Genomic DNA, 25,537 nt, shown 5'->3' with positions numbered 1-25,537 from the left:
TTTGATCTATGACAAAAAAAAAACAAGAGAAATTTACACAATGACACAGACAAGATCACTGTTGTTGGTCCTATCTCCTTCAACAGTTTTAGAAAATATTTGTCTTGCATCAGGAATAAAAGTTATGTTTATCCAACAAATAAAAATTTTAGCCTTAATTATAAACTTAAGTTTGGATACAACTCTGTTAAGACCTCTTACGCAATCTCCTAAATATATTTTGTCTGCTTATTGATGGTCTTGAATTAACTTTACAAATTTATTGAAGATAGAATAGTAAAAAGCACCATGAGTTTTTTTTTTCTCCATCTGCAAGAGATGCAGAATTTGTATCATTGCTTCAGAAACCTCTGAAGTAGCCTGAAGTCACCTTATGGCTTTCCTAGAGCTACTCTAGGTGGTAAGAGAAAACATCTCTTATTATGATTTGACCAGAAGATCTATCTAGAAGTAGAGAAGCATCTCAGGATTTCCCTAGGCAACACAGTGCCCCTTAGAATAGCTCGCAAGCTCTATCCCAGTCACATATCCAGAACATTCCTTGCTCCCATGTCTATTAAAACATGAAAATTACCACCACAGTCCAGACAGGGAGACTCACAAGGATTAGTCCTGTCCAGAAATACAACCTCAAGGAATTCTTTATAATATAATAACCTAGTCCTGACCACATGGAAAGAAGCCCGATGTCCCCAGGACACCGCTGCTCCCAGACAAGCCGCGGGGCCCCTGCGCTGCTCAAACCGGGCAGACCCGAACCGCTCCCGAGCGGCCTCAGGAGCCTCTTCGCCCTCGACGAGGGCCGGAGCAGGTGTCGTCAAGAGCGGCGTCCAATCACGGGCAGACTAACTCAGCAGGCTCTCTTCTCATTGGTCCTCAGAGGCCCAAGGGGCGGGGTAAGACCCGCTCTCTTTGTGGCGGGAGCAGCAGGTAGCGGGTGGGCTGGGCGCTCTTAACGGTCCTAACGGCTGGAACGGCCGTTCCCGCGTGAGCGGGGGCAGGCAGCACGAAGCCCCCAGCAGCTCTGCCCTCCTTCCGCAGGCTCCTTCCCCACGCCGGAACACTGGATTTTTATATTAAATCGCTTTACATCTCACTTATGCCCTGCCAACAAGATACCCTGTATCTTCAGCACTGTTCAGTACTCAAAAAAGAAAAAAAAAACATTTTAGCTTTTTTTTTTCTTTTTTAAACAAACTTTGGGGTTTCTCATGAAACACCCCTATTCCTACATAAGCCCAGAGCTCGCGAGCCGCCCCACCCCACAACCATTGCAGCAACAACCTCTCCTAGACAGTACCTCTGTGGGCGCCTGCCTCGCTGTATGAGCGCGCTCCCGCCCCCGCGGGGGCGGGCTCTCATTTAAGGCAACCTTTTAAAAACCGGCATTATCCGCTATAGCTGGAAGATGTTGGTGCTGAACTAAGATGCGCGCCCAGCCCTTCCCGGCTCCTCCCCTGCGCATGCCCCGCCCCGCCGGCTGCCCCGCCCGCCGCGGGGCGGGGGGCGGCCATGTTGTTGCCTGCGCGGAAGGAGCCCAGCGAACGCTCGCCGCCGCGCTCGCCCGAGAAAAGCCAGCGGTCGCCAGCCAAGCAGGAGCCCGCCGGCGGCTCGGCCATGGAGGAGAGCGGCGGCAGTGGCAGTGGAGGCGGCGGGTTCCGCCTGTCGGCCGAGTGCCTGGACGAGCCGCCCAACAGCCGCGTGTTCGTCGTGTTGGGCAAGGACACGGGCGAGGCAGTGCTGCGCGAGAGCTTCGCCCCCTTCGGCGACATCCAGAACATCTGGCTCCTGCGTGACAAGCGCACCAACGAGTCCCGCGGCATCGCCTTCATCAAGTTTGCCCGCAGCTCGCAGGCCTGCCGCGCCATGGAGGCGATGCACGGCCGCAGCCTGGCCCCCGACACCAAGCCCATCAAGGTACACGCTGCCCCCCCCGCCCGCCATGGCGGCGGCCCGCGCCTGCCTGGCCGCGGCCCTGCCCGCGAGGCTGCTCCATGCGGTTAACTTCCCTCCCCGGCCCCGTTTTTGCATCAGTCCCGCGCCCCTTGTGCTCCTCGGAGTGGGCCTTCTTGGTTGCGGGTAGCTCCGGGCCGACTTGAAGCGCCCGCGCGTTATCGGAGCTGCAGCGGCGTTGGAGAGCATGCAGTGCTTAAAACTCTTTTCTATCTTTTTATTTCAAGCGAATGTATATAATGCATGTATTGTCTAAAGTTAAGACAAGGACCTGGAACGATATTTGCAGGAAAGTGTTTTTTTTTGTTTGTTCAATTTTGTAGACAGGTTTTGTCAAAACTTTTTTTTTTTCCATGTTTTTCTTTACTCTGTAGAGCCTGGATGGCAACTTTTAACCTCTTGAATTGTTTTCATGTTCCCCAAATAGTGAGAAGCTAGGAATGGCTTTAAACAGTGGAATAAGATTTCACATATTGAACAGTAACTGAGGCTGTAAAAGTATTTTCTCACAGAATTTGTTACTGCGAACTCAAGCAAGGCCTTATTAAACTACTTGATTGGCTGGCTAGTTTTGTAAATAATACTCTTATTAGGGCTTGCCTGTTAATGTTAGTGCATTTATTGCTAGCCTACTTGCCACCTTGACAGTGCTACTGAATCAGGCCTCATCTACTCCTGACTATTAGGAATTCGGGAAAACTTCTGCAGGCTTCTCTTCCTTTTGGAAAAATGCTGGGATGCACCATACTTAACAAATAGATCAGCTTTCCTTATAGGTGCATCAGTCATCAGACATCTCTTTTTTCAAATCTGGAAATCTAGATTATGTGAAAGCTAAAGATTTGTTTCGCAAGAAACTTTTCTTTTTGATAGGTTGTTAAACTTTCTCCATTCTCCAGTAATTAATGTATGTGTATATGTATATTTATGTGTGTATATTTATATGTTTTTAAAGGTGTTTATTGCACAATCAAGAGCTTCTGGCAGCCACCGAGATGTTGAAGATGAAGAACTTACACGAATCTTCGTTATGATACCAAAAACCTACACAGAGGAGGATCTCCGGGAGAAGTTTAAGGTACTAATTCAGTATTTGTGGATTGTTATTTTCAATGGGATTTTGTTTATCAGAAGAATTTAAAAGATAATATTCTAATGCATTTTTGTTTATTGTAAGTTGGTATGCTTTTTAATCATTCTAGATGTACGGAGACATTGAATATTGCAGCATTATTAAGAACAAGACCACTGGAGAAAGTAAAGGTTTGGGCTATGTGAGATACCTAAAACCATCTGAAGCTGCCCGAGCAATTGAAGAGTGTGATCGAAGTAAGGATCAGACTATCAGACTGAATTTTTGCCTTTTTTTTTTTTTTCTTCAATAAGAATATATGATGCACATTTCGTTAGTATACTTTATCTTCAACTTGGTTTGTAGATGAACTATTGTGTAAACACCTTTTGAGCCAGAAGTTATGCTGGTGCTGCAAATGAAAAATAGTTATTAGTCCATAGGAAAGAGACTAATAGACTAATATAGAAAAATGTAATAGAAAATAGAAAAATAGTAATTAGTTACCTAATTACACCTAATGCAGGTGATTTATCACTTACACCCTAGTTCCAGAAAGGTGTTAGTAAAATCGAGGGCATTCAGTTGATGGCCACTTAAATGGTTTGAGGTCTGATGTGTGGGACACCTGAGGAGAAGGTGAGGGACTTGAGATGTAGCAGCTGCTCCTTAATATTACCCAGAAGATGGAGTCAGGCTCTTTGCTGAGGGACGTAGCAGGAGAATAGGAGGTAGTGGTCTGTGCTCAACAGGTGAAGTTCTGACTGGCTTATAAAGGTGGGAAAAATCCCTGAGGATAACTAAGAACTTAAAGACTATTGGAGGTTTTAGAAGTTCTGACCTTGGAGGTTCGCAAGACATGACTGGGAAGCAAATAAAAAACCTCAAGCAGTTTTATTGATCATGCTTTGGCCAGAAGGTCAGACACTAATTTTATGATTATTGTTCATTTAATCATAGATACTAAATAGCTTCTTGTTTTTGAGAGGCCTGCTGTATCTTAAATGTATCTTCACAATCTATTCTATTCTCTTTGTGACCCTTCTTGGATAGGGATATGTGTGTGAGCTTTTAACAGTTACAATTTATTTCCTTTCAAATTTGAGAAGGAAAAGAGTTGAATAGTCTAAGAGTAATATCTAATTTGTTCATAAAAGCAAATCCTAGTTCAGTGCAAAGCATAGTAGGCATGCATTACTGCTATGGCATGAAAGTTCAGCAGGTTGCCTTTAGAGCATATCTGAATACTGCAAAGTGGTCTCTGTTTTATGTCAGTTGTGATTAGAAGTAGTCTTACATAGAAGATGTTTTTTACAGCACTGATTATGTGAGGCTTCAAGAGTTGCAGCTTAGTTATTTTCTTAAAAGCAGCATTTACTGTATTTTCTGAATAGCATGTTTCTAAATGCTGTAGTCAAAACACACAGATGTAGTCGTTCAGATTTACAGAGTGCTGAGGTGATGCTCTTTGTATGGCTGTTTCTTTCAGGCTACCGGGCCATTTTGGCCGAACCTAAAAATAAGTCATCTGAGTCCTTTGAACATGAATATTATAACAACAATCATACAAGGCAGGAACCAAGAGGAAATATGTTTCCATTTAGTAAGTTCTATCTCTTTATACTAAAAATGCTTTGTAGTTTTGAATATGATCACAAAGTAAGAGGGTGGTTTGGGTGCAGGGCAGCCAAAAGAGGCTGTGATCAAACCTCTCTGTAATAGATTGGGTGTTTGAGTTAAAAATTAGTCAGGTATATAACAGGTGACTTGATTTGCACTAGCTGGCTTACTGTTTTATCACCTGCCTTGATGAAATAAACATGTTATCTGTAGTGTAAATTTGGCTTAGGTTGTTTTAAAAAATGAATTAAAAGAGAAACGAAATGGAGACCTGCTAGTGTGGTGACTAACATTATTTTTATTCTTGAGGTGGGCACCCAGAGTTTTGTAGCTTTGAAAAAAATGAGGTTAAAATTCAGGAGTCAGTCTCCAAGCGTCTGTCAGTGGTATCAAGGCTTCCTTTTGTCCAAGAGCAACTGTCTGCCCTCTTCGACCTGATCCCAGGACTGGAGTACTGTGATATTCAGCGAGATCCTCATACTAATAATGGTAAGTGAAAGTACAGAAAGCATTTTAAATTTATTTTAGTACTGCAAGATGCAGTATACTTGTAGGACAATTAATGCTGTATGTATTAGCAGTTACTGCTATCATTGTGTGAGCATAAAAATTCAGTTTTGTTTGCACCCCTCTTTACAAATAGCCTTAAATACTTACCAATTATTATTTTTTTCCATCCAGAGCGTAGAATTTCATGAAGGACAGAATCAAAACCAGCAAAAGTATTTGTTATGGTCAAATAAACTTTAGGCTGATTAAAAGGAGAAAGTATTTTGAATGTGACTAGACATGTAGTTCTAATGTTCTCTAAATGAATCTTTTGAGTTCTCGTTTGAAATAACTGGCTCTGTGTGTGTGGGATTGTTTTGGTTTCAGGTTTTTTGTTACTGCTGGAAAAATGTAAAACAGCTGTCTGCTTTAGCAAGCTTGATATGGAAATGATTCAGAGAATCAAAATGCAACTTTATAGATTCATTTTTAAAGTATTCCGTTCACAGTGAATCTAAAGTATTTTTTATGTAATATGGAGTAAGATCTGTTTTTAACCTCTGTTGCAATGTATAGGTTTTCAGAGAAAAGGAAGTAGTACCAACTTCTCAAACTAATGTAAATATAGCTGCTCTGTCATAAGTTTTAGTAATTTTTTCTTCACAAATGTTAGTGATGTTGCTATTAAACGTACTGTTTGGTAAAAAGCCCCTTGAAGTGTTCTAACATCCATAACCAATGTGAAGCTTGATCCTACTGCTTTATATAGTGTAGTTTATTCTTAGGATAGATGTTTATCACACTAAATATGTATATTGTATTTCTAGGGTATGCTGTGATTCAGTATAGCAGTGCTGCATCAGCTATATATGCCAAACATAAATTACATGGTTTTGAGTACCCTCCTGGAAACAGACTAACTGTCACTTTTCTAGAAGATGGGAGTGATAGCTCAGAGTAAGTACTAATCTTTACAGAGAGAAAGGCATGTGTTTGGGGAGTAAAATGAAAATAATACCTACTTTAAAGAATAAAAAAATACATAAATACATACATTGCTGTTCCTTTTTATAACTGCAGTGCTGTTTCACATCTGTAAATATTCTTTTCTGAAGTATAGGGGGTTTATATAATTTGGAATAAGCCTTTTGAAACTTGTGCTACTTTTCTTTGACAAGGGGAAGAAAAATATGTATTCTCAAGATGCATCCTTTAGTGAATCTTTTGACTTTTATGGGATATGAACCAAAGCACAATAAGGAAGGAAAATGGGGAGATTCGCTTTAGAAATGCATACCTGATCTAGACTAAAACAATAATTAGTTGTAACCAGACTTTGTCAACCTTTCTTTCACTCTTTATTTTCTGCTGTTGCAATGTCTTACAATGCAAAAGTGCAATTGCCTTTTTCTTTATTCTATTTTAGAATAAGAAAATACTCAGTGATTTGGAAGTTGACTTCTGTGTCTGCAACAATGTTACAACAATCTTAGCAATGTTTATTGAAACATTCACCATGCTTAGAATAAAGGCTTTATTTTTTTTCTGTTTATATTTGATTTTATACGAAATGCACATTTTAGATGATAACATTTCTAGGTAGAGAGGTCAAGTCCATTTTTCTCTATTTATTCTTTATTTACTGGGACTTTTTATAAATGAATTTTCTCTTTACTGTCTTATGTACCTTCCCCAAAACATATGGAACAGTGCTGTAGATTTACTTTGCTTTTTCTTAGTAGTCGGGGAAAAGAGCTCTGTGTAGAGATATGTGAATATCTTTCTGCTGACTTTTAGCTACCATGTGTACTTCCAGGCATGTCTAGAGTGTCATGAACAGTTGGCTTTTTTCCTCCATCTATGTAAGCTTAGATTTTTTTTTCAAAAATACTTCTAGATGTGCAAAGGGTATTTTCTTTTGCTGAATTTAAGATTGTAGTAACTTTGCTTTTTTTTTTTTTTTTTTTTTTTTTATTATCACTTCTACTTGCAGCCTCATTAGAAGAATGGCAACGGAGCTGGTAACAGCACACATGTCGTCACTGTTATGGAATAGTAATTCCATTTCTCATCAGTGTAGGACACCTCCTGTAAGTTAATATAATGGATACTGTTAATATTTTTATCTGCTTTAGATACTACTCTTTTAAACCTAGTATCTCAGGTTGGTTTGTGCATTATTGTTCTCTTTAAAGATGTGTGACATTGGAATTTATTTTTCAAATTAATGAAATAAGAGAAGTAATTAATTAAGCTTAGAACTGTTCCATCTTGTTAATGTGTTATGCTTGAAACGAAATGTAAAAAAAGAAAATCAAACTTTTTGGCCAATTAATTAATATTTGCCTTTTCTGTTCGTTTCAGCAGGTATTTGGGGGAACGTGTAGCTCACAATTACTTCAGCCCCAAACAGATGCCATACTTCCACCACACAAAAAAAAGGTTCCTCCTGACACTTCTGTGAAAGAAAGACTTTTCATACTATTTAATCCCCATCCTTTACCCGTAAATGTATTGGAAGATGTGTTCTGGTAAGATTCTATTACAAATTAGTGTTTTTTAGCCAGAAAAATAAGCTGAATTTCTAACAAACTTCCAGATTTTCAACATTTATTTTGAGAGTTATTTACAACAAAGTTTACAGCAAAAGTAATCAGTAGGTAACAGTCAATTTTGAAACAGTCATTTAATTGATACAGAAAAAAAGTTGTAGCACTAATTACTAATAAACCTGCTATACCGATAGAGTAATCTGGCAAAAATACCTAATCTCTCTCTCTTTTTACCCAAAAACACTATAGTTCCTCATATCAGTGTAATTAATTTGGCATTTTCCTGCCACATTTTTTGCAAGGAATTTAAATATTTTGAGAATTCCCCAGTAACTTCAGGGAGTAGGCTTTAGGGAACGTTTTTCTGATATGGTTAAATCCTGGGACACTTCAGTGTTTTTCATCTTCTGACATTCCAACAATCATTTCCCACTACCCACATACTAGTAGCAAAGATTCTTACTGTCTTTAAAGCAAATATTTCATCTATTTACTGGTATTTTTATTATTTTTAGTATAATCTTGAATAAAAAGACAGCATTCCCCTCCTTTTATGGCTGGCAATGCAGTAATTCTTTGGAAAGCCAAAATATTTTCAAAACACAAGGAGGGAGAGAAAAAAGACATGGACTTATGTGCAATATAAATAAAATTATGCCTATTTGATGTGCTAGATTTTTTTCATTCTGGCTATAAATCCTGGTTTTCACATTTCAATAAACTCCTTATCAAGTAAGCAATATACAAACTTTGCTAAGGAGCTGCCTAGGAAACCCCTGAGTGGTTTGAAGTTTGTCATTTTCTGTAAAGCCTTAACACTTGCTTTCTGAGTCATTTCAGTGAGACCTTTTCAAAGATAATCTCAGCTGTTAAAATTCATGTTAATAGGATGCAAGTATTAGCTGTATGTCTTATTTAAAATAAGATAAATCAAGTATGCGTGGTTCCCGTTGTAGTACACCACAGAAAATGTGGCCTACCAACCCATGGGTTTCTACCTATCGCTGCTTGGACTAAGAGGGAAGGGCATAAGAAAATATCCTGGGTCCTGGTGGGGTAGAGCACAAGATCTCGTGTGTGTGCTTGATACGGGGTATTAGGTATTGGTGCTGCAGCAAAGTCTCAAGGCATATATTGCTGTTAATTCCTACTAATTTTGTTTTCAGTCGTTTTGGGCACCTGATAAAAGTTTACCTTGTGGCTGGAAAAAATGTGGGATATGCAAAATTTGCAGACAGAGCAAGTGCCAGTGATGCCATAACTGCATTACATGGAAAGGTTGTAAATGGTGTCAGGCTTAAAGTAAGGTTGGCAGACTCTCCTACAGAAGAATCTAACAAACGTCAGAGAACTTACTAAGTGGGTAAGTACCCAGTCTGAGCTGTTACTTTAAGTATGAATACTTGAAATAATAAGAGTATTTCAGGTTAAATGTGAAAAATACGATAAATTTGAATTCTTAAGTTGTGATATGTGCACATACCGTGTTTGTGTGCGACGTGCACACTTTTTACTAAAAATCTTTATTTTTGTAATGTTTGAATAAATATGAGCAAGTTGGTTGGTATCAATTTGCATGTTCATAGTATTCACTTTATGTACATAAGCATATCCCATAACATTGAGAAGAGTATGGGAAAAATAAACAATATGACTGAGTTCAGCTTGTGTGTGTCTGTCTGTCATTAGAAACAAATGGCCTCATAATGGTGTTGCATAAGAGGTTATCCCTGAAAAGGACAGGGAAAGAAAGGGTAAATAAGATAGATGTGGAAAGGACAGGGAAGGTTACCGGGTGCAAACTGAAAACTTTAGAGATTCAGGTCATCTGGGCTGTGAGAAGGCATGTGTAGTTGGGATTGTTTTAGATATGTCACAATATATCTGAATATGAAAGTCATACTTGTTTTTGTGGATTAATTAGCTAACATTTTTTGGCCTCTAGTACCTGGCCTATTGACAATGTCATTTTATTGCCTTTAAGTGAAATTTGGCCTTTTTTTAAGACATTGGATTCATTAAAATGATAACAGATTTATCTACGATTAACTTCTTACAATAAGATGATTATCAACAGAAGTCTCTTACTGGTTAAATACTTTTTAGTGTGTATATACAAAAGAATTCTCAAATATTACGATTGCTTTCAAGTAATTTTAGTAGCCACATCATAGGGAAAATGCAGTCTTGTTTTTTCTTCATCAGAAACCATCATATCAAATCCTGACTCTGTATCAGTATTTTACTTCTAATATTGTTTTGCTCCTTGTATCTTTCTTGGTGTAGAATCTCTAGATACTTTCCTTGACTTGTGAGTTACAAGGACCAAAATGGATTTCACCTGCATGTGTTTTCTTTTTTTATAATGACTTTTGTGTTGTAGTAACAGCTTAGCTTAATCTTCCTTCAAACTAAAGCTTTAAATTGTCCATGTGAAAATGGGTGGAATTCCCTACCTCTGAAATACTTTGAAGATGTGAGAACTTTTTGTGCTTTTCAAATTTTAAGTGGTAAAAAGTCATCTTAGCTAAAACTTCTCTGAATTTTCACTTAATGAATTCAATGTCTCTTAAAAATAATTCCCATCCACAATCTCACATTGCTTGCTTCATCTCTAAAAGCTGACTGCATTTCTGTGATGAGTAGTTTTTGTATAAGATTATAATTCAAATCTAGAAATTTAATAAGGGTTTCTATTTGGAAAGAAATGCTTGATTTAAATTGAATCATTCAGTTTAATTCAGTTAAATTATTCTTTCAGATTGGTGATTGTTTTAGAAGTCTCTTCTCAACTTTTTACTGTAAGCCCTATGTAACTTACAAAATTAAAAGATACTGTATGATTATAATTTGTTATTGATATGATGCAAGTAGTCATTTTTTTGTGATCAGAAATTATTTTACAACAGCCTTTGCTTATCAGGGAATTTTGAATTATTGTGCATTGATGTGCTAAAATAATGGATCTAGTCAATTCTTCTGGCTCTTGTAAAGGTCATTGAAGAGTTAATTATCACAAATTGCTAGAGTAGCAAAGAAATGATGGAAATCCAGTTCAGTAATGTTCTCTCAACTATTTGCTTTGTAAGCTCTTTGTTGTAAACCATTTCACTTAGGCCTAAGTTCAGGCTTGAAAAGACAACTAAGATGTGTTTTTTTGCCGCTTTTTACAGCTGTCTCATTTTTAATTCCATTTTGCTTGTACTCTCTATGCAGGTTTTTTGCATTGCTTTGCAGGGTATTTCAAATTTCACTGAAACTGTACAATACCTGTAGTACATTTACTTAAAGCTGAGAGAAGGGAAGGAATGTGGTGCTTGCCAGAAGAATATGTTGTAGAATTTTAATCTCCTCGTTGCAACATATTAGCTTTATTAAAAGCAAGCATCAGACAAAGAAGATGTTTTCGAGCAGTCCTTTAAAAACCCAGTTTCTGGCTAACACTGGTGAATGCCCAATAGCCATCAGAGCTGTTAAGCTCTGGTTCCAGTCTGTGGGTCATAATAATCACTGTTGATAGGCAGTAGCCTGTCACAAATAGCTTAACTATAGCTTTTCCTTCTGTAACTGATAACTTCTTTTTTGCCTCTTGCACATGCACCTTTTGAAAATAATTCTTTATTAAGTTGGAAAAAAATGTTCTGTTCTGAAATACTTGGTCACTGTTTTCTTTGTCATCCTTGTCCTGCAAAGTCCTGTACTATTGCTTCTGTTTGCATTCAATTTTCTACCTAAAATTGTGTTAAAGATCTAACTCATAGCATGCATATTTATAATGATTTATTTTTATACATATACATATTTTAAAAAGTTATGTCATAGTGGAAATAATCTCAGTAAGTTAACTATAAGTTAACTATATTTTCTATTAACAGCATATGGCAGGAAATGGCTTTCATACGCTGCTCAGAAAGAGGTACTCATTAAAAAGATAAACATATGTTAATACTATTGTATATCTTTAGAAGACTTTATCACTTATGCTGTTAAGAATTCTGTTTTCTAATATGTATATGTTAAAATAAAAATAGATATATTGCTTTTTGATACTATTTTTGTGCTTGTGTTCTTTTTACAGAAACTAAATAATGACATGACCCTCAGCTAGCTGACTGACTGAGAAACGTGACTAGACATGGTTCCTGTGGACAGTGACTACTTTTTATTGTTACATAGTTGATCTTATATATGGTATTATCTGTTTAAAAATGAGAACATGTAATTTTAAAATTACACAGCCATTTAAAATTGTAAACTGGTGGTTGTTCTAGTAGTCTAGTAGTATTTTGCTGATTTAGGTGAAAAGTATTAGTTCTGCTTTATACACTGTTTAGTGCAAAGGACATTTGACTGAGTCAGACGACTGAGCTACTGAAGCTTCTGCATGCCTTTTAGAAGCCTTTTGATTGTAATTGTGGGGGAATGTATAGAGCTTGGGGGTTGGGTTAGAGGGCTTTTGTTTCATGGGTTTAAGAAGCTTGTTGTGAATATGCTGTTTGAATAAGAAATGGGTAATTTAGTATTTCAGCAGGACCATTGATGAAGAGTAAACTAAGATAGTCCCAGTAAGTATTTGCATAGATAACTTTAAAACACCAGCTTTTCTGTGTATCTTAGAATGCCGTTTGTTGAGTTGCAAATGCCTTGGTTATTAAAAGATAAAACCACCGGTCTAAGAAGTGATTCCTATGTTAGAGCCCTAAGTCTAGACTTGAAGCTATATATGTGCATATGCTTTGTTTCTGTTCCCTCTGTCCATGCAGAACGCTGAATTTTCTGCTCCTTGATAAATTCTAATTGCAGGTACCCTGGGAGACCAGTGTGCTCTGTGATGCACATCCCTTCCCAGCACTTCCAGTGCAACTCCCTTGATACCAGTGTGGTCAGACCTACTGGTACATCCCTGGAACATCTAAAGGACTGTTTCCTTCCAAAGAAATCCCAGGTGCCCAGTGAAATAATAACTTACTCCCCTAGTTACCAGCATTCAGGATGGTCACCTGACAGCTACTGTGCACAGTTTCAGTGAGGTGTTTGCCCTGAAGAGGGTGTTGGTGTCACAGGCACAAAAGAGTAAAAGTGGCAGAAACTTATTTAAATAGAAAAAAATGCAGTGTCTAATGTGCAGATATTAGGAAGCTGGAAAATAGTGGTTGCCTAAGAAACCTTGTTTTGCTCATCTCTATTCTAATATGTATTTTGGTGCAGTCCTTCATGAGTCACCCAGTTTTGTGCCCTTTCTCCCAGAGAACAGTTGCTTCATTCAGCACAAGTGATCCAACTGAATCAGAGCTGCATGTTTAACAGTGTCTGTAAAATGTCTGCTTAATTTGCTATAGATGTTGGAAATTATATAGTGAATGAAACTGATTTATGGCTGAACTTGGAGAATTGGATCCTATCTCAGACTCTGAGATGATATCTGCCAAGAGTTGCCATTTCTCTGGGCTTTTTCTGGGAAGGTGTGTGTGGGGGGATTTTTTTCCTCCATTTTTCATCACAAATTTTTGAGTAGAATTTGGAGTTTTGCTATATTTTCTTAATTAAACGGTTGTGACCAGGCTGCTTTGCATTCATTTACAGGTCTTTACATTGGTAGGTCAAAACTGTGTTTACAGGCAGAATTAATATTAGATTTCTCTACTGGAAACTGTAGCACATATATTCCAGTTGGCTAGTAGTTAGAAAACTGGTCATAGCTGTATGTTTTTTTTTGTTGATGGTTTCCTAGTATTAATGGTATAATATTGGTAACTAAAATTTAGTATGTTTATCTCTGACTTGCATTTTGGCTGTGTTCATCATAGTTTCTGCTGACACTGAAGCGCAAGAGCTTTGTAGCTCTTGAAAAAGAGAAAATACAGGTTTCATATATTACATTAAATGATGTCCATTAGAAATGCTATTATTCATTTATTGATTAGCAGAAGAGTCATTGTGTAAATGGGAGAAAGATCCTTGTGTGTGGTGCCTGAATGTTTACATTAAAGTATTTCAGATCGTTAAATGAAAAAAGGCCATTCTTGCGGGAGCTGTTTATTCGGTAAGTGTTCTGTGAGTCTGTAATTACTGTTCGCTGCTCTGGGGCTTGTGGCTCCTGTGGAGACCTTGCTCTTCCTGTGCACAAGCCAGTGCTGGAGTGCCTAAAGTGGAGGCAGAGCCTGGGGTCACATGCAGGATGCGATCAGGTTTTGCTTGTGTGCTCCCTCCTCCCTGTTAATGCTCCACTTTCTGACCCTTTCTTATGTTGCTTCTGTGCTTACGAGAGTATCACCTAATGTCTGCAGTGCTGGGAACTTACTAAAAGAATAAGTAGGAATCAAAAGGAGAAGGAATCTTAGTTGTTGGAGAAGAGCGCATGCAGCTGTGTAAGGCCTGGTTTGGGAAAGTCACGTGTCTTATGTTCTCTGGATACCATTTGCCTGAACTTCTATGTTTGCTTTTGTTAAACACTTTAGTAGAATCTTTGACAAAGTTTAAACAAAGTTTTCCACAGAATCTCAAATTTGAACCATATTTGTACCTTTTTTTTCAAAATAAACCAGAAGAATTATAGATGAATAACAGAGGGTTGGTGGTCTCATGTTCAATTAACCTCCTTAGAGATCCAGGACAAAGAGGGACCTTGGAGCTTGCAGTATTGCTAGGCGATCCACCCAGTTCCAGCAGAGGTCACTGATCTCTTGGATGTGTGTAGCTACAGATGCTACTTCTGGAAATCTGTAACAGGTTTCTAAGACAATTTGAGTATAGAAGATATAGAATTGTTTCACCTTTTTTTGACAGATGGATACCTCTTGAGATAATTCTAATTTTCAAAAATAGGTTTTAAAAAACCTATGTATCTAGCTTAAGTAACTAAGAGAAGGGAGACTCCTAGTTGAACTTCATCTCTGTTACTTTTGTAAACAGTTCACTTCATAGTCTCTTTTGATTTTGAAATATGAATAATCATTTTTGCTTGCAGAAATAATATTGAGAGTGAAAATTTACTATGGGACACCTGAAAACAATGTACACAGAACACCTCTTTATATCTTGACAAAAATCTCAGTATGTTGCAGTTCAAACGGCTGCAGCGACCTGGTTCAGGGACGGCACGGCGACCACCCCCAAACCACTCGGGCCATCAGCTAGTTGACAGCAATGTGGTGGACGGCAAATGGCGTTTATTGATGGGTAACAAGGTGTTATATAGCTAGGTTTACAACGTCACATCCGTCTGCTTACACCATAGACTAAACACTATTGGCTACTAGGGGCCCTATCTTTCCGTACAGCACGATATCTTCCGGCCGCCGTTCCCTAACTATCTGCAACAACTTCCCCCCTCCCTATGCATAACAAAACTAGCTAAAATACAACTATCTTATTCTTATTACTATCTTATTCTATTCTTATAGTTATACCAATCTTAAAATTACATATCATAAACTTGACATAAAACATAAGGCACAAAGAAGAAGGCGCGTAGAAGGTAGGGGATGACAGGTAATACCAGGGTGTAGGAATAGGGTGTACCTTGGGATAACTTGGGGGTAATACTGAGTGGATATATTCTTAAAGCAGTTGTTGGTGTTCTACTAACATGATGTTAACCTTCTCTAGCTGATTCTTGACAAACGGCATGAGCTTATTCAATATACAGGGTCCAAAGATTAGCGTCATCATGATCATTGTGATCAGCCCTGTAGTTATTTTTGTACTAATTGCTTGAGATTGTTCGATCTGTTCAAGTACCCCATTTAAAGGGCTGGTGTGACTCTACCTGTCCTATAGTGACAAGCTGCAAAATTAAGATAACGCAAAGGCATCGCGGCCCCCTCTTGCGGAGGCTGTTTTGTTGTTTTCTGGATTCGGTCAGCGTGGAACTCGCAGGCTCGGGCGGGATGCTTGCCACCGGGGTGTACGGGTTACGGGGGTGTCCGATGATCCGGTCCTGTGAACAGAAACTCACAATTTTCATTAGTTTTATTTTAAAGGTAACAGCCACCTGAATTGGGGTCAGATGCTCTTCCTTTGCAACATGCTTAATCATGAACGCTCCCGCCGGTTTTTCTTTAATTCGGATGTTTACCTTCTTTTTCTTCTTCCTTAAGTTTGAATCGGTTGTGAGCCACTCGTCCTGACTAGTGGCTGATCCGGAGTCGGAACTCGACTGACTGGTCACTTCCGGGCTCCGGTACTTTTTCGTTGGGCTTCGGCGTTTTTTGAAATGTCCGCTCTGATCGGTTCTCCGCCCCTCCCTCGGGCTCGCTCCAGGTCCCTCACTCGGACTTGCTCTCGACCCCTGACTCGGGTCTTCTCTTTGTCCCTCACTCGGACTTGCTCTCGACCCCTCCCTCGGGTCTTCTCTCCGTCCCTCACTCGGACTTGCTCTCGACCCCTGACTCGGGTCTTCTCTTTGCCCCTCACTCGGACTTGCTCTCGACCCCTCACTCGGGTCTTCTCTTTGTCCCTCACTCGGACTTGCTCTCGACCCCTCACTCGGGTCTTCTCTTTGTCCCTCACTCGGACTTGCTCTCGACCCCTGACTCGGGTCTTGTCTTTGTCCCTCACTCGGACTTGCTCTCGACCCCTGACTCGGGTCTTCTCTTTGTCCCTCACTCGGACTTGCTCTCGACCCCTGACTCGGGTCTTGTCTTTGTCCCTCACTCGGACTTGCTCTCGACCCCTGACTCGGGTCTTCTCTTTGTCCCTCACTCGGACTTGCTCTCGACCCCTCACTCGGGTCTTCTCTTTGTCCCTCACTCGGACTTGCTCTCGACCCCTGACTCGGGTCTTCTCTTTGTCCCTCACTCGGACTTGCTCTCGACCCCTGACTCGGGTCTTGTCTTTGTCCCTCACTCGGACTTGCTCTCGACCCCTCCCTCGGGTCTTCTCTCCGCCCCTCCCTCGGACTTCCTCTCGGCCCCTCCCTCGGGCCGCCCTCAGGTGTCCGGTCACTCCCATTGGTTTCCGGTTCCGGCGCCTCACTCGTGCCGGGGGCACCCTCGCCCCGCCCTTCCCCTTGTGGCTCGGCGCCATTTTGAGGGGCATAGGGTGGTGGCCTGGCCCAGACGTCATTATGCTCTGACTTCTTTTCAATGTTCCTGGCTTCCTCGGCTAGCTCGCTCCAAACAGATTTCGGCTGTTTCTGCTCCTCTGTAAGCGGGGCGGGGCTCGGGGATGGAGGGGATGTTTCACCCTCTTGCTGACCTTTAGGCTCAGCAGAATTGCCATCATCTGGGGGGTCCAAAGTCTGCGCAGTTGTCCCGATTCCCACTTTGGACGTGGCCAATAAACAGTCTTTTACTGCTACCCAAGTCTCCTGCTCTTTCATAGCTTTCTGTAAGGCTTGTACAACTTTTCCCCAAGCCTTAAGGTTTTTCCCACAACCTGAGAACATTGTCTCCTCAGCTAATGCCTTAGTACATTTGTCCCACAGTTCAGGGTGGAGAATATCCACCGGCTGGTCTATAGCCTTAATTTTCAAAAGCCTTGTAACTGCAAGAGTAAAATCTTTTGGCTTACAATCAATCCCCCAGTGCTTATGTAATTGCGATACGACCTCTATGAGGGCTTCCATCCTCCTTGTTGATTCGGTAGTGTCCCCTTCGCCGGGGTGGTCCACTTGCTCTGGCTGCTGCTCACGCTGCTCGCTCATCCAGGTGATGACGTTCCCGGGTTTCGGCACCACTTGTTGCAGTTCAAACGGCTGCAGCGACCTGGTTCAGGGACGGCACGGCGACCACCCCCAAACCACTCGGGCCATCAGCTAGTTGACAGCAATGTGGTGGACGGCAAATGGCGTTTATTGATGGGTAACAAGGTGTTATATAGCTAGGTTTACAACGTCACATCCGTCTGCTTACACCATAGACTAAACACTATTGGCTACTAGGGGCCCTATCTTTCCGTACAGCACGATATCTTCCGGCCGCCGTTCCCTAACTATCTGCAACATCAGTAGAAAATAGTAATGTAAAGAATAGAGTGAGATAATAGGTAGAAAATAGGAAAAGTACCAGAGGAAAAAGACAAAGCAAGAGGAAAACAAGGAAGTTGCTAAGGTGTCCTGATTTTCAGGCAATAAAATAGGAAATGGGCAGTCTAACAAGAGGTGAGGCATAGGAGTCTCAGGATGTATGAAAGAGACAGATCAAGAAAGAAAAGATGCAGAGGACTAGGATGCTCTGGAAGCCAAATGTTTTAAGTTAGGTTTAGGTGAAAGGATTCAGGGTCTTTTGGACAGATGTCTATTATAAATGAACCACAGAAGTTCTTAGGCAATTTGTTGTAACTTCCAAAATATCCAACATGGAGCTCCCTACTGACTATATTATGTACAGTATACATTTTGGATACACATACTTAATATTGTAGAACTAGGTTTATTTTTAAAGCAATTTCTGTCATTCAAAGTGTGTGCTTTCTGTTGAGTTGTTTTATGTTGGGTAATTTCTTTTTCATTCCTCTACTGTGTTCTGTCCCTTCTGCCTAGCTGTAGCTCTCTTGAACTTAGCAGAACAACTTCTGGTTTGATTTCAGATCAGATAGCTCATCTACCACCTCTAATTTTGTCAGGGACAAATACAGCAGCAGAAGCTTGAGTTACAGATGGGATTAGGCCTTTCAGATGCTGTATAGCATTTGGAGCTCAGGAGTGCTTCCAAACATTTAAAGCAGTAGTTAAATCTTGTAGGAGCAGGAGAGAAAAAAACAAAAACAAACAAAAAATGAAAGGCTCTTTAAAGCAGCCTTGTGGTGATTTATAAGTATCACAGCTTGAAAATAGTATTTCAGTACTGTACCAATCATATTTTGTAGATGGCGCTTGTACATAGTCATGAACTATACATGGCACTCCTGTTACTTTTGAGTGGAAAAAGATAGTGAAATATGTATTGTTTATACATGGTAGTGTGAACCAGAGCATTTCCTTCTATTTTTGTCTGAGTTAATACAGAAGTTGAAGTGTTACATGGAGGGTTAAGTTGACAAAAGAGAATGTGAAATTGGAATAGATGAATAACATAGAAAATTAATGTCACTACTCTGCATAGTACAGCTTGCATTCTAAATTCAGTAGGATTGTCAAGTTCTGATAAATATTGTTTCTAGGCATGGAAGTTGTCATGATTGTGAAGAAGATAGAAAACATGAAGAAGAAAACATTTTATTTCAGTAAACAATGCAGTTCATAATAAGGAAACAGGAGAAAGAGTGCCAGTTCTAATAAAATGGGAGAATTTGGTTCATTTCAGAATAGCTAGTAAAATGGTTACAAAAGCAATACTTCAACTGATAGGCTTCCTAGGAGAGAAACCTGGGATAAGAGATCTTTCATCCTGATTTCTCAAATCACTGTTCTCTTCTTGAAGTAAGTTCTGAGTGTTTAAAACAAATCTGAAGAACTGGATGTTTAGGATATGTCTTTTTTTTTTTTTTTTTTTTTTTTTACCTGCTGGCAAATAGAGGAGGTAGTACCACAGAAAGGGAAGCATCAAGTGCTCTAATATATCACAAGGTCTGAAGGGTGGGAGTACGAGAAGGTAAACAGAGCCTGCATGTTGCCCTAACCTGCGACTACAAGCAAGCAGTGGAAGAGCTGGACCTTGGAAGATATGAGTCACTGAACAGAAAATCTGGAATACTGAGGAAAAGAGTTCTATTTAATCCACTTGCCTTCAAGCTGAGGGGCAGTAGCAAAGAGGAGCAGCATTATGTTAACACCCACACTTGTGGGACCTTGATAAGAGGGAAGAGTTAACTGCTGACCAGAGCTTACTCTATATTTAGAGAAAGTGTTTACAAATATTGAGCATGAGAGTTAAGAAGATACCCTGGGAATTCTTCCAGCCTTTCATCATTTGAATGTAGTGGCACAAGTCTGTTTTCTGAAAGTGCTTTGTGAGTAATTTCTCCAGATGTCACTTAATGAAATCCAAGACAATGTTAACAGCCCTTGCAATTACATGGCATCGAAACTCTACTGAAAATGCAAGTATATACTGGAAATATTTTCTGAAATTGAAATAAGCAACTTCACAAACAAAACAGCAAGAGCCCTGAGCATTATTTTAAGTATCAGGATTTTGATTGCGTTCTTCCCAGGGCGTGCTAAATCTCTCCCTCCTAATGTAGCTGCTACAAACAAGGATAGCAGGAGTGGGGTCTTTATATTTGATTGGTGAAATTTCTAAAAAAATTTCTAAAATACCAAAATCAAAGGCAGTGACATATAAAACCATATGTGGAAAAAAAAATAAGGAAAAGGCTATTGTGACTATTGTGGTCAAAGCTAAATGAGAAATGAGCAGTGAAATACTACTCAGCTATCAAACAGCATTCAGATATTTGACAATGCAAATAGTTTAAATGCGATGGCTGGTACACTCACCCATCTCCTCTTTGTGAGGGTGAAGTGAAGGACTGGTGGTATGCAAAAACTGTAAATGTTGGGGTTTTTGGACTCTGTAATAGAGGGAGATGTCAAGAATCTTTCCAGGCTCTTGGTTTAAATTGCAGAAGTGCCATTTAAATGTAAAGCAAAAGAGTAAATTAATTTTATTACAACACTTGCAAGCACTTTTTTGTTGTCGTATAAGATATATATTTTAAAGTGTTTATAGTGCTTAGTTTTTGCAGCCTTTGCAGAAAAGAAAGCATATCCATCTGTTCAAGACAAGGCCATGGATGTACTATCCATTGCTGAAGTCAAGTATGAATCATTATTTTCTTTGAGATACTTTGTATAGCTAGTATCAGCCATACAGATTTTGTTTATATTAGATTTTACCACTCCGGCTGATATATCATATGTTTGTTTTCAGGGATTCTTGGAGTTATGCCAAACTTGCTTTACAGAATTCTAGTTTCTTATATTTAATTGGAGTATTCCTCTTCCTACTTTGTAAGATAAATGCTTTGTACCTATCATTTCAGTTCTAAAGCATCTCTTGAGAGTCTCTACTTGCTTTTCCACTTCTTTTTCAGTGCAGAGTCACTATTCCTTTCTGTTCCAGGGTTTCAGAGAATTGTTTAGCTTTTCTTCTTGTGATGATCTACAAACATGTAAGATTTTTTAGTTAGTCTATGTATATCCCATGATATTACACTTTCAGATTTCTCCTGCTATGTACTGCCCTGATTTCATGTAAAGGAGAGTGAAAGATAGTCCTGACATGAATAGACCAGTGCATATGGATTATGCCTCCTGAAGAGATCTAATCCTAGAGAACTAGGAAAAACTTTTTTTCCCCAGATCCTCTTCAGGGGAATAATTATTAAATAAACATGCAAAAAAACCTCATGATTTAACTCCCAGGGAAGGATAGGGAAAAGTAGGAGTATGCTTTCTTACCTCAGAGGTACTGTTTGTCTTTAGTTTCTCATATCTATCTGAATATAAAGAAAGGTCTAAACTATTTGAATGGCTGTACAGAATCAGAGTAGAAGTATATTTAATTTTGCATCCCATTCCCCAGGACGTCCGGAAAGCGCAATATGTGTTGAAATAAGGCCTCTAAAGAGTGTCCTTTAGCAGCGTTTCAGCAGGGGACAGGCAGGCGCCTTTTAAGTAGGAACTGAAAGGGAAAGCCTAATAGCCACTGATATCCTTCATTCATTCCTGTAATCCCTACTTAAATACCTCTGTGTCTTCAGCTCTGGAGATGCTTATAGCAGCCAGCCATCCAATCTAATAAAATTCCTATTGAAAAATTCTTCGCCTTTTTGCTCTGAGTCTCTTGCCTGACCATTTACTGGGTCTCCTTTAAGCTTGTATATTGACAAGTAGTATATAATCATTTCCTATTGACCTCCTCCATGTCCTTCATGACAGATGAGAGGCTGTCCTCTCTCAGCATATTTTCCTGTTAAAAATATTATCACCGAAGTTTTTCTATAGAATATCCATACTTGGAATGGTCTTTTAGCCTTGTACATACATTTTCTAGTTCTATGTATTTATATGAACCAGAACTGAACACAGTATTCAGGTTTACATAGTGATGTAATGAGGTCGTCTGCTTTGTTCTCAGATGCTTTTATAGTGATTTCTAATGCTGTTTGCCTTTTTGACAACTCCTGAGGAGTTAGCTAATGTTGCAGAGAGCTGTAAACAATGACTCCAAATGATAAAGCCTAATTTAGTGCCTGTTACTGTGTAGGTTTAGAGTTGTTTCCATTGCTACTTACACTATCTTGCCTCTATTGACATAGAATTTCATCTGCCATCTTAGTGACCTGTTATTCAGTATTATGAGACTCTTGGACAAATGTTCCAAGTCAGCTCTAGTTCTTCCTAACAGTAATTTTGCCTCATCAGGAAATGGCAGATACTTCATTCTCATTGAAGTTACTTTGGGCTATCTCAATGCAACAGTGTTTGATTCGAGGTTCCAAAAAGATCAGCCCCAAGGAAGATTCAAAAAAAATGAAATAAGGCTGTGTTGGGTAGTCCATAACCATGGGGGGGGGGGGGGGGGGCAAGGCGGGAGGGAATGGATCTGGTTTCCCAGCATGATGCTAATCATGGTGTTAGTTGCACTTTCTGATTTTTGGAGACTGCTTTTCAACCTTACATTTTTATACTCTAGGTCATGTCCTTTGTGTGGTCTTTTGCCATGTTTACAGCATTAGCCTTGCTTGCCATGTTTCTCCTGCTGCATCCTGAATCTCATTCTGCCTAACTTGTTTTACTCATTGCCCACTCCTTAATGCTTTTTGGTGTTTTGTACTTCATTAATGCTACTTTGTGCTCATTCTTTAAAGCATTTCCAATTCACTAGTACTGTATTCTCAGTTTTGCTTTGCTTGAATTAACCTGCAAAAAGGCATTATCTGCAAAAGTCCTTAATGAAAACATTTATCTGAACTGAGAATCCTCCTATGCCTTGCCTAAAGGGGCTGATTTCACACATACAAACCATAGCAATGAACAACAAAGAAACAAATAACTCCATGGGAAAATGTAGCACTTTATGTATTTATTTTCCTGATAATATGGGAGAAAATGATAATGAATTATTTTCATAATATATTAATTTAATGCCCATCAATCTGTTTAGTATGTGGGTGGTACATAAAGACTTTGTTATTTTTGGTGAATTTCCCTTCTGCTAAAATTAAGGGGATATTTTAAAAGCGTTTGTGTGTTGCCGAGATAAAGGGATATAGTTTTACAGTTTACCCCAGTGGAGGTGGTGGTTGTTTTGGTTGGAGACTTATCCTCCCAAGAGTCAATGAGACTTTCCTTGAAAAGAATGGGGGGGGGGGGGGGGGCAAAGAGTTCACCTTCTCTTATGACTCTGTTCTCATATAAAGAATTCAACAGCATGTTCAAAAGTTTGTTCCTGGTATTTGTAAATATTGTAAAAATGTCAGTGAAAAGTATTCTCATGGCCCAGGGTAAAATTTGTACCCTTCAAAATTTGTACAAGATTCCTTAGCACTGGCAGACATCAAAATCTCTTGCTGGTGTTTCTGAAGTGATAGGGTTGTAATTTCTTCCTGTTAACCCAGTGATGTTGGCATGAATCCATCCAAGGAGAGCTTATTTCATGATCTACATTTTATGTAAATAAGCCTGGAGAGCTTGAGGGGTGTATCTGCAGGTGCATACATGTTAGCATTTTGTGATCCATCGTTTATGTAGGGTAACTGTATGGTTTTAAAAAATACTTATCTTCCTACCTGTTTGTTTCTGTTTAAGTGTTGGCAAGTAATAACACAATCCCTGTAGAAGAGCCTTAACCAGCTTCAGAAGTTGGTAGCAAGTTCACTGTTGAGAAGCAAGCCTGCAAAGGCCCTGCATTGACAGTACAGCTTCTGCAGCCTCCTTAGCTCCCTACTTCTCTCGTTTGGGTTGGAAACGTTGAGTGGACAACTGACTGCAATTAGGAATGGTACTGTTGAAGGCTCCTCTCAATCCCTTGTGCCTTGGTGCTTATTCCTCTTAAGGGAATAAATGACTACATAGGTAATAGTATTAAGCTTTACATATTTGTTTTTAACCTAGATTTCCAAAGATTTTACAGGAAAACTTACTTCAGTGATCATAACTGCTCCTTAAACGGTGCTGTCCATCTACTGCTCTACTCTCTCATCGCGTGACTCGTCCCAGGCTCCTGCTCGCCCTTTCCGCAGCTCTGGGCCTGTAACCGCTGGTGCTGCCTGGGGAATTCCTTCGCAGGGAGCGAGCGGCGGCTGCGGGGGCGCCCGGGCCCTTTCCGTGGCGCGGGTCAGCGCAGCGCGTGCCGCGAGGCGCCTCTGTCGCGACACGAGCCCTGCCGGGTGCCGGCGCCAGGGGAGGTGCCGCGGCTCGCGCTGCCGGGGCGGCCCGGGCGCCTCCAGCTCTCAAGGGAGCAGCGGGCCGGGGCGGCCGTCACCGCGGCGCGGGGCGGCGCTGCGGGGCGGGGCGGCGGGCAGCGCTGCCCAGGTGGGTGCGCGCGGCGCGGAGGGCACCTTGGCCGGCGGAGCGGCGGCGAGCGGAGCCCGCGGGGCGCGAGCGGCGGCGCCAGGAGGTTGGTGAGGGGCGGCGGGGAGGAGGAGGGCTCCGCCGCGCCCGGTATCGCTGTCGGTACCGGGTGCAGGCGCCGGGGTGAGGCCGCAGCGGCGCGGCCTGATGCGGCGGCGCGGGCGGCGCGGAGCATCGGGAGCGGTGCTAGCGCCGTTATGTAACGGGGGAGGCAGCAGGGAGCAGCCGGTCGCGCAGCCGCTCCCCCCCGCCTTAGCCGCATCTCCTTCCCCGCAGAGCAGTGTCGGTGCCCTGGGAGCTGCCCGCGCGGCGCGGGTCGGCAGTTGCTGCAGCCGCTGCGGGCCCGTGCGCCGCCTCCGCGGCGGGGCCGCGCTCCGCGGCAGGTGAGGGCGGGCGCGGACTCGCCGCGGCGGCGGCTCCCCCGGAGCCCCGCGGCGCGGCCGCCCCTCCCTGCAGCTCCGCTCCTCGCGCTGCGCCCGCTGGCTGCGACCCGAGGGCTCCCTGGGCCCCGAGGTCGCTCAGGGAGCGGCGGGGCGGCGCGGCCGCCGAGATGGAGCGGGCGAAGGGCCTGTGAGTGCCGCGGGAGCCGAAGCCCCGCAGAAGCGGCCCTCGAACAGGCCGCTCCTACGGAACAGGTGAAATAAAACTGCGGAGGGGAGGTGTGAGAAAATGGCTATTTTAGGAGTACAATTAGCTATATTGGCTCAGTCTTAATGGAACTGCTCTATTTAATTGCATTCCTAGCAGTTCTTTTTTTTTCTCTTCTGTTCTCCAGATGATTAACTTGTGAGGTTGAACCAGTTTATAGATTAAAATCTCATCAAGTATCTAATGGTTTCTTTATAGCTCTGTTTGGTGTGTGACTGCGCTTTTCTAATAACCGGCTTTTGTCCGTTCAGCTGCCGATACTGTAATTGAATCATTTTATCTTGGTGTAAATGAAGTGACCTTGACCTTTAGTGGTTAAGCAAAGGTGCTTGGTATGGATCACCATATCTTACATGTTTAATAGAACATTAATTCTATAGATAGTGCTATATAAAAATAATAGTTTTCTATTGATATGTTAAAAAGTTTACACAGGGAGAGGGCTTATTTTTTCTCCATCTCACTTGAATTAACAGAAATGCATGCAGGTAAGAGGTTTATTACTTAAGATATTCTCAGGAGTTTTATATTTAAATTACCTTTTTGGTTGTTTTTAACACATGTTTAGGTGGTAGGATATATTGTAGGGTTTGTGACTGAAAGTTCTCTCAAAAAATTTCCCTTGCTGCTGAGGTCTACAACAGGTAACTTTAATGGACTTCCTCAAGGTTGCTTCTTCCTCTTATTTTCCTATTACATTTCCTGTTTGTTCATAGTAACTGTGAGCCTTAGTGTTTGCCA

General features: G+C 40.9%; 1 protein-coding gene across 2 annotated transcripts; it reads left to right on the top strand.

The window, feature by feature from the left end:
- Positions 1 to 1,512: 1,512 nt before the first annotated feature.
- On the top strand, positions 1,513 to 12,147 carry RBM45 (RNA binding motif protein 45). 2 transcript variants are annotated; one of them, XM_088527006.1, is made up of 10 exons: positions 1,513 to 1,917; positions 2,909 to 3,031; positions 3,156 to 3,282; positions 4,515 to 4,628; positions 4,955 to 5,134; positions 5,962 to 6,091; positions 7,128 to 7,224; positions 7,499 to 7,665; positions 8,853 to 9,049; positions 11,765 to 12,147. In XM_088527006.1, the coding sequence occupies exons 1-9, from the start codon at positions 1,513 to 1,515 to the stop codon at positions 9,043 to 9,045; spliced, it is 1,536 nt and encodes a 511-aa protein (XP_088383132.1). In that variant the 3' UTR covers positions 9,046 to 9,049; positions 11,765 to 12,147. The 2 variants fall into 2 exon arrangements, with proteins under 2 accessions (XP_088383132.1, XP_088383133.1); XM_088527007.1 differs by having other exon boundaries at positions 1,611 to 1,917; positions 7,502 to 7,665.
- The last annotated feature ends 13,390 nt before the right edge of the window (positions 12,148 to 25,537 follow it).

This window comes from Tinamus guttatus, unplaced genomic scaffold (assembly GCF_059628265.1).
Source record: "Tinamus guttatus ecotype Peru unplaced genomic scaffold, ASM5962826v1 Tinamus_guttatus_pri_ptg000260l, whole genome shotgun sequence".
Lineage (NCBI taxonomy): Eukaryota > Metazoa > Chordata > Aves > Tinamiformes > Tinamidae > Tinamus > Tinamus guttatus.
This window is presented reverse-complemented; position numbering and strand designations above follow the sequence as displayed.

Coding starts and splice junctions, on each gene's coding strand:
- RBM45 (XM_088527006.1), top strand. CDS start 1,513: ATGTTGTTGCCTGCGCGGAAGGAGCCCAGCGAACGCTCGCCGCCGCGC. Junction 5,135..5,961: donor AGATCCTCATACTAATAATG/GTAAGTGAAAGT, acceptor TTGTATTTCTAG/GGTATGCTGTGATTCAGTAT. Junction 6,092..7,127: donor GATGGGAGTGATAGCTCAGA/GTAAGTACTAAT, acceptor TTCTACTTGCAG/CCTCATTAGAAGAATGGCAA.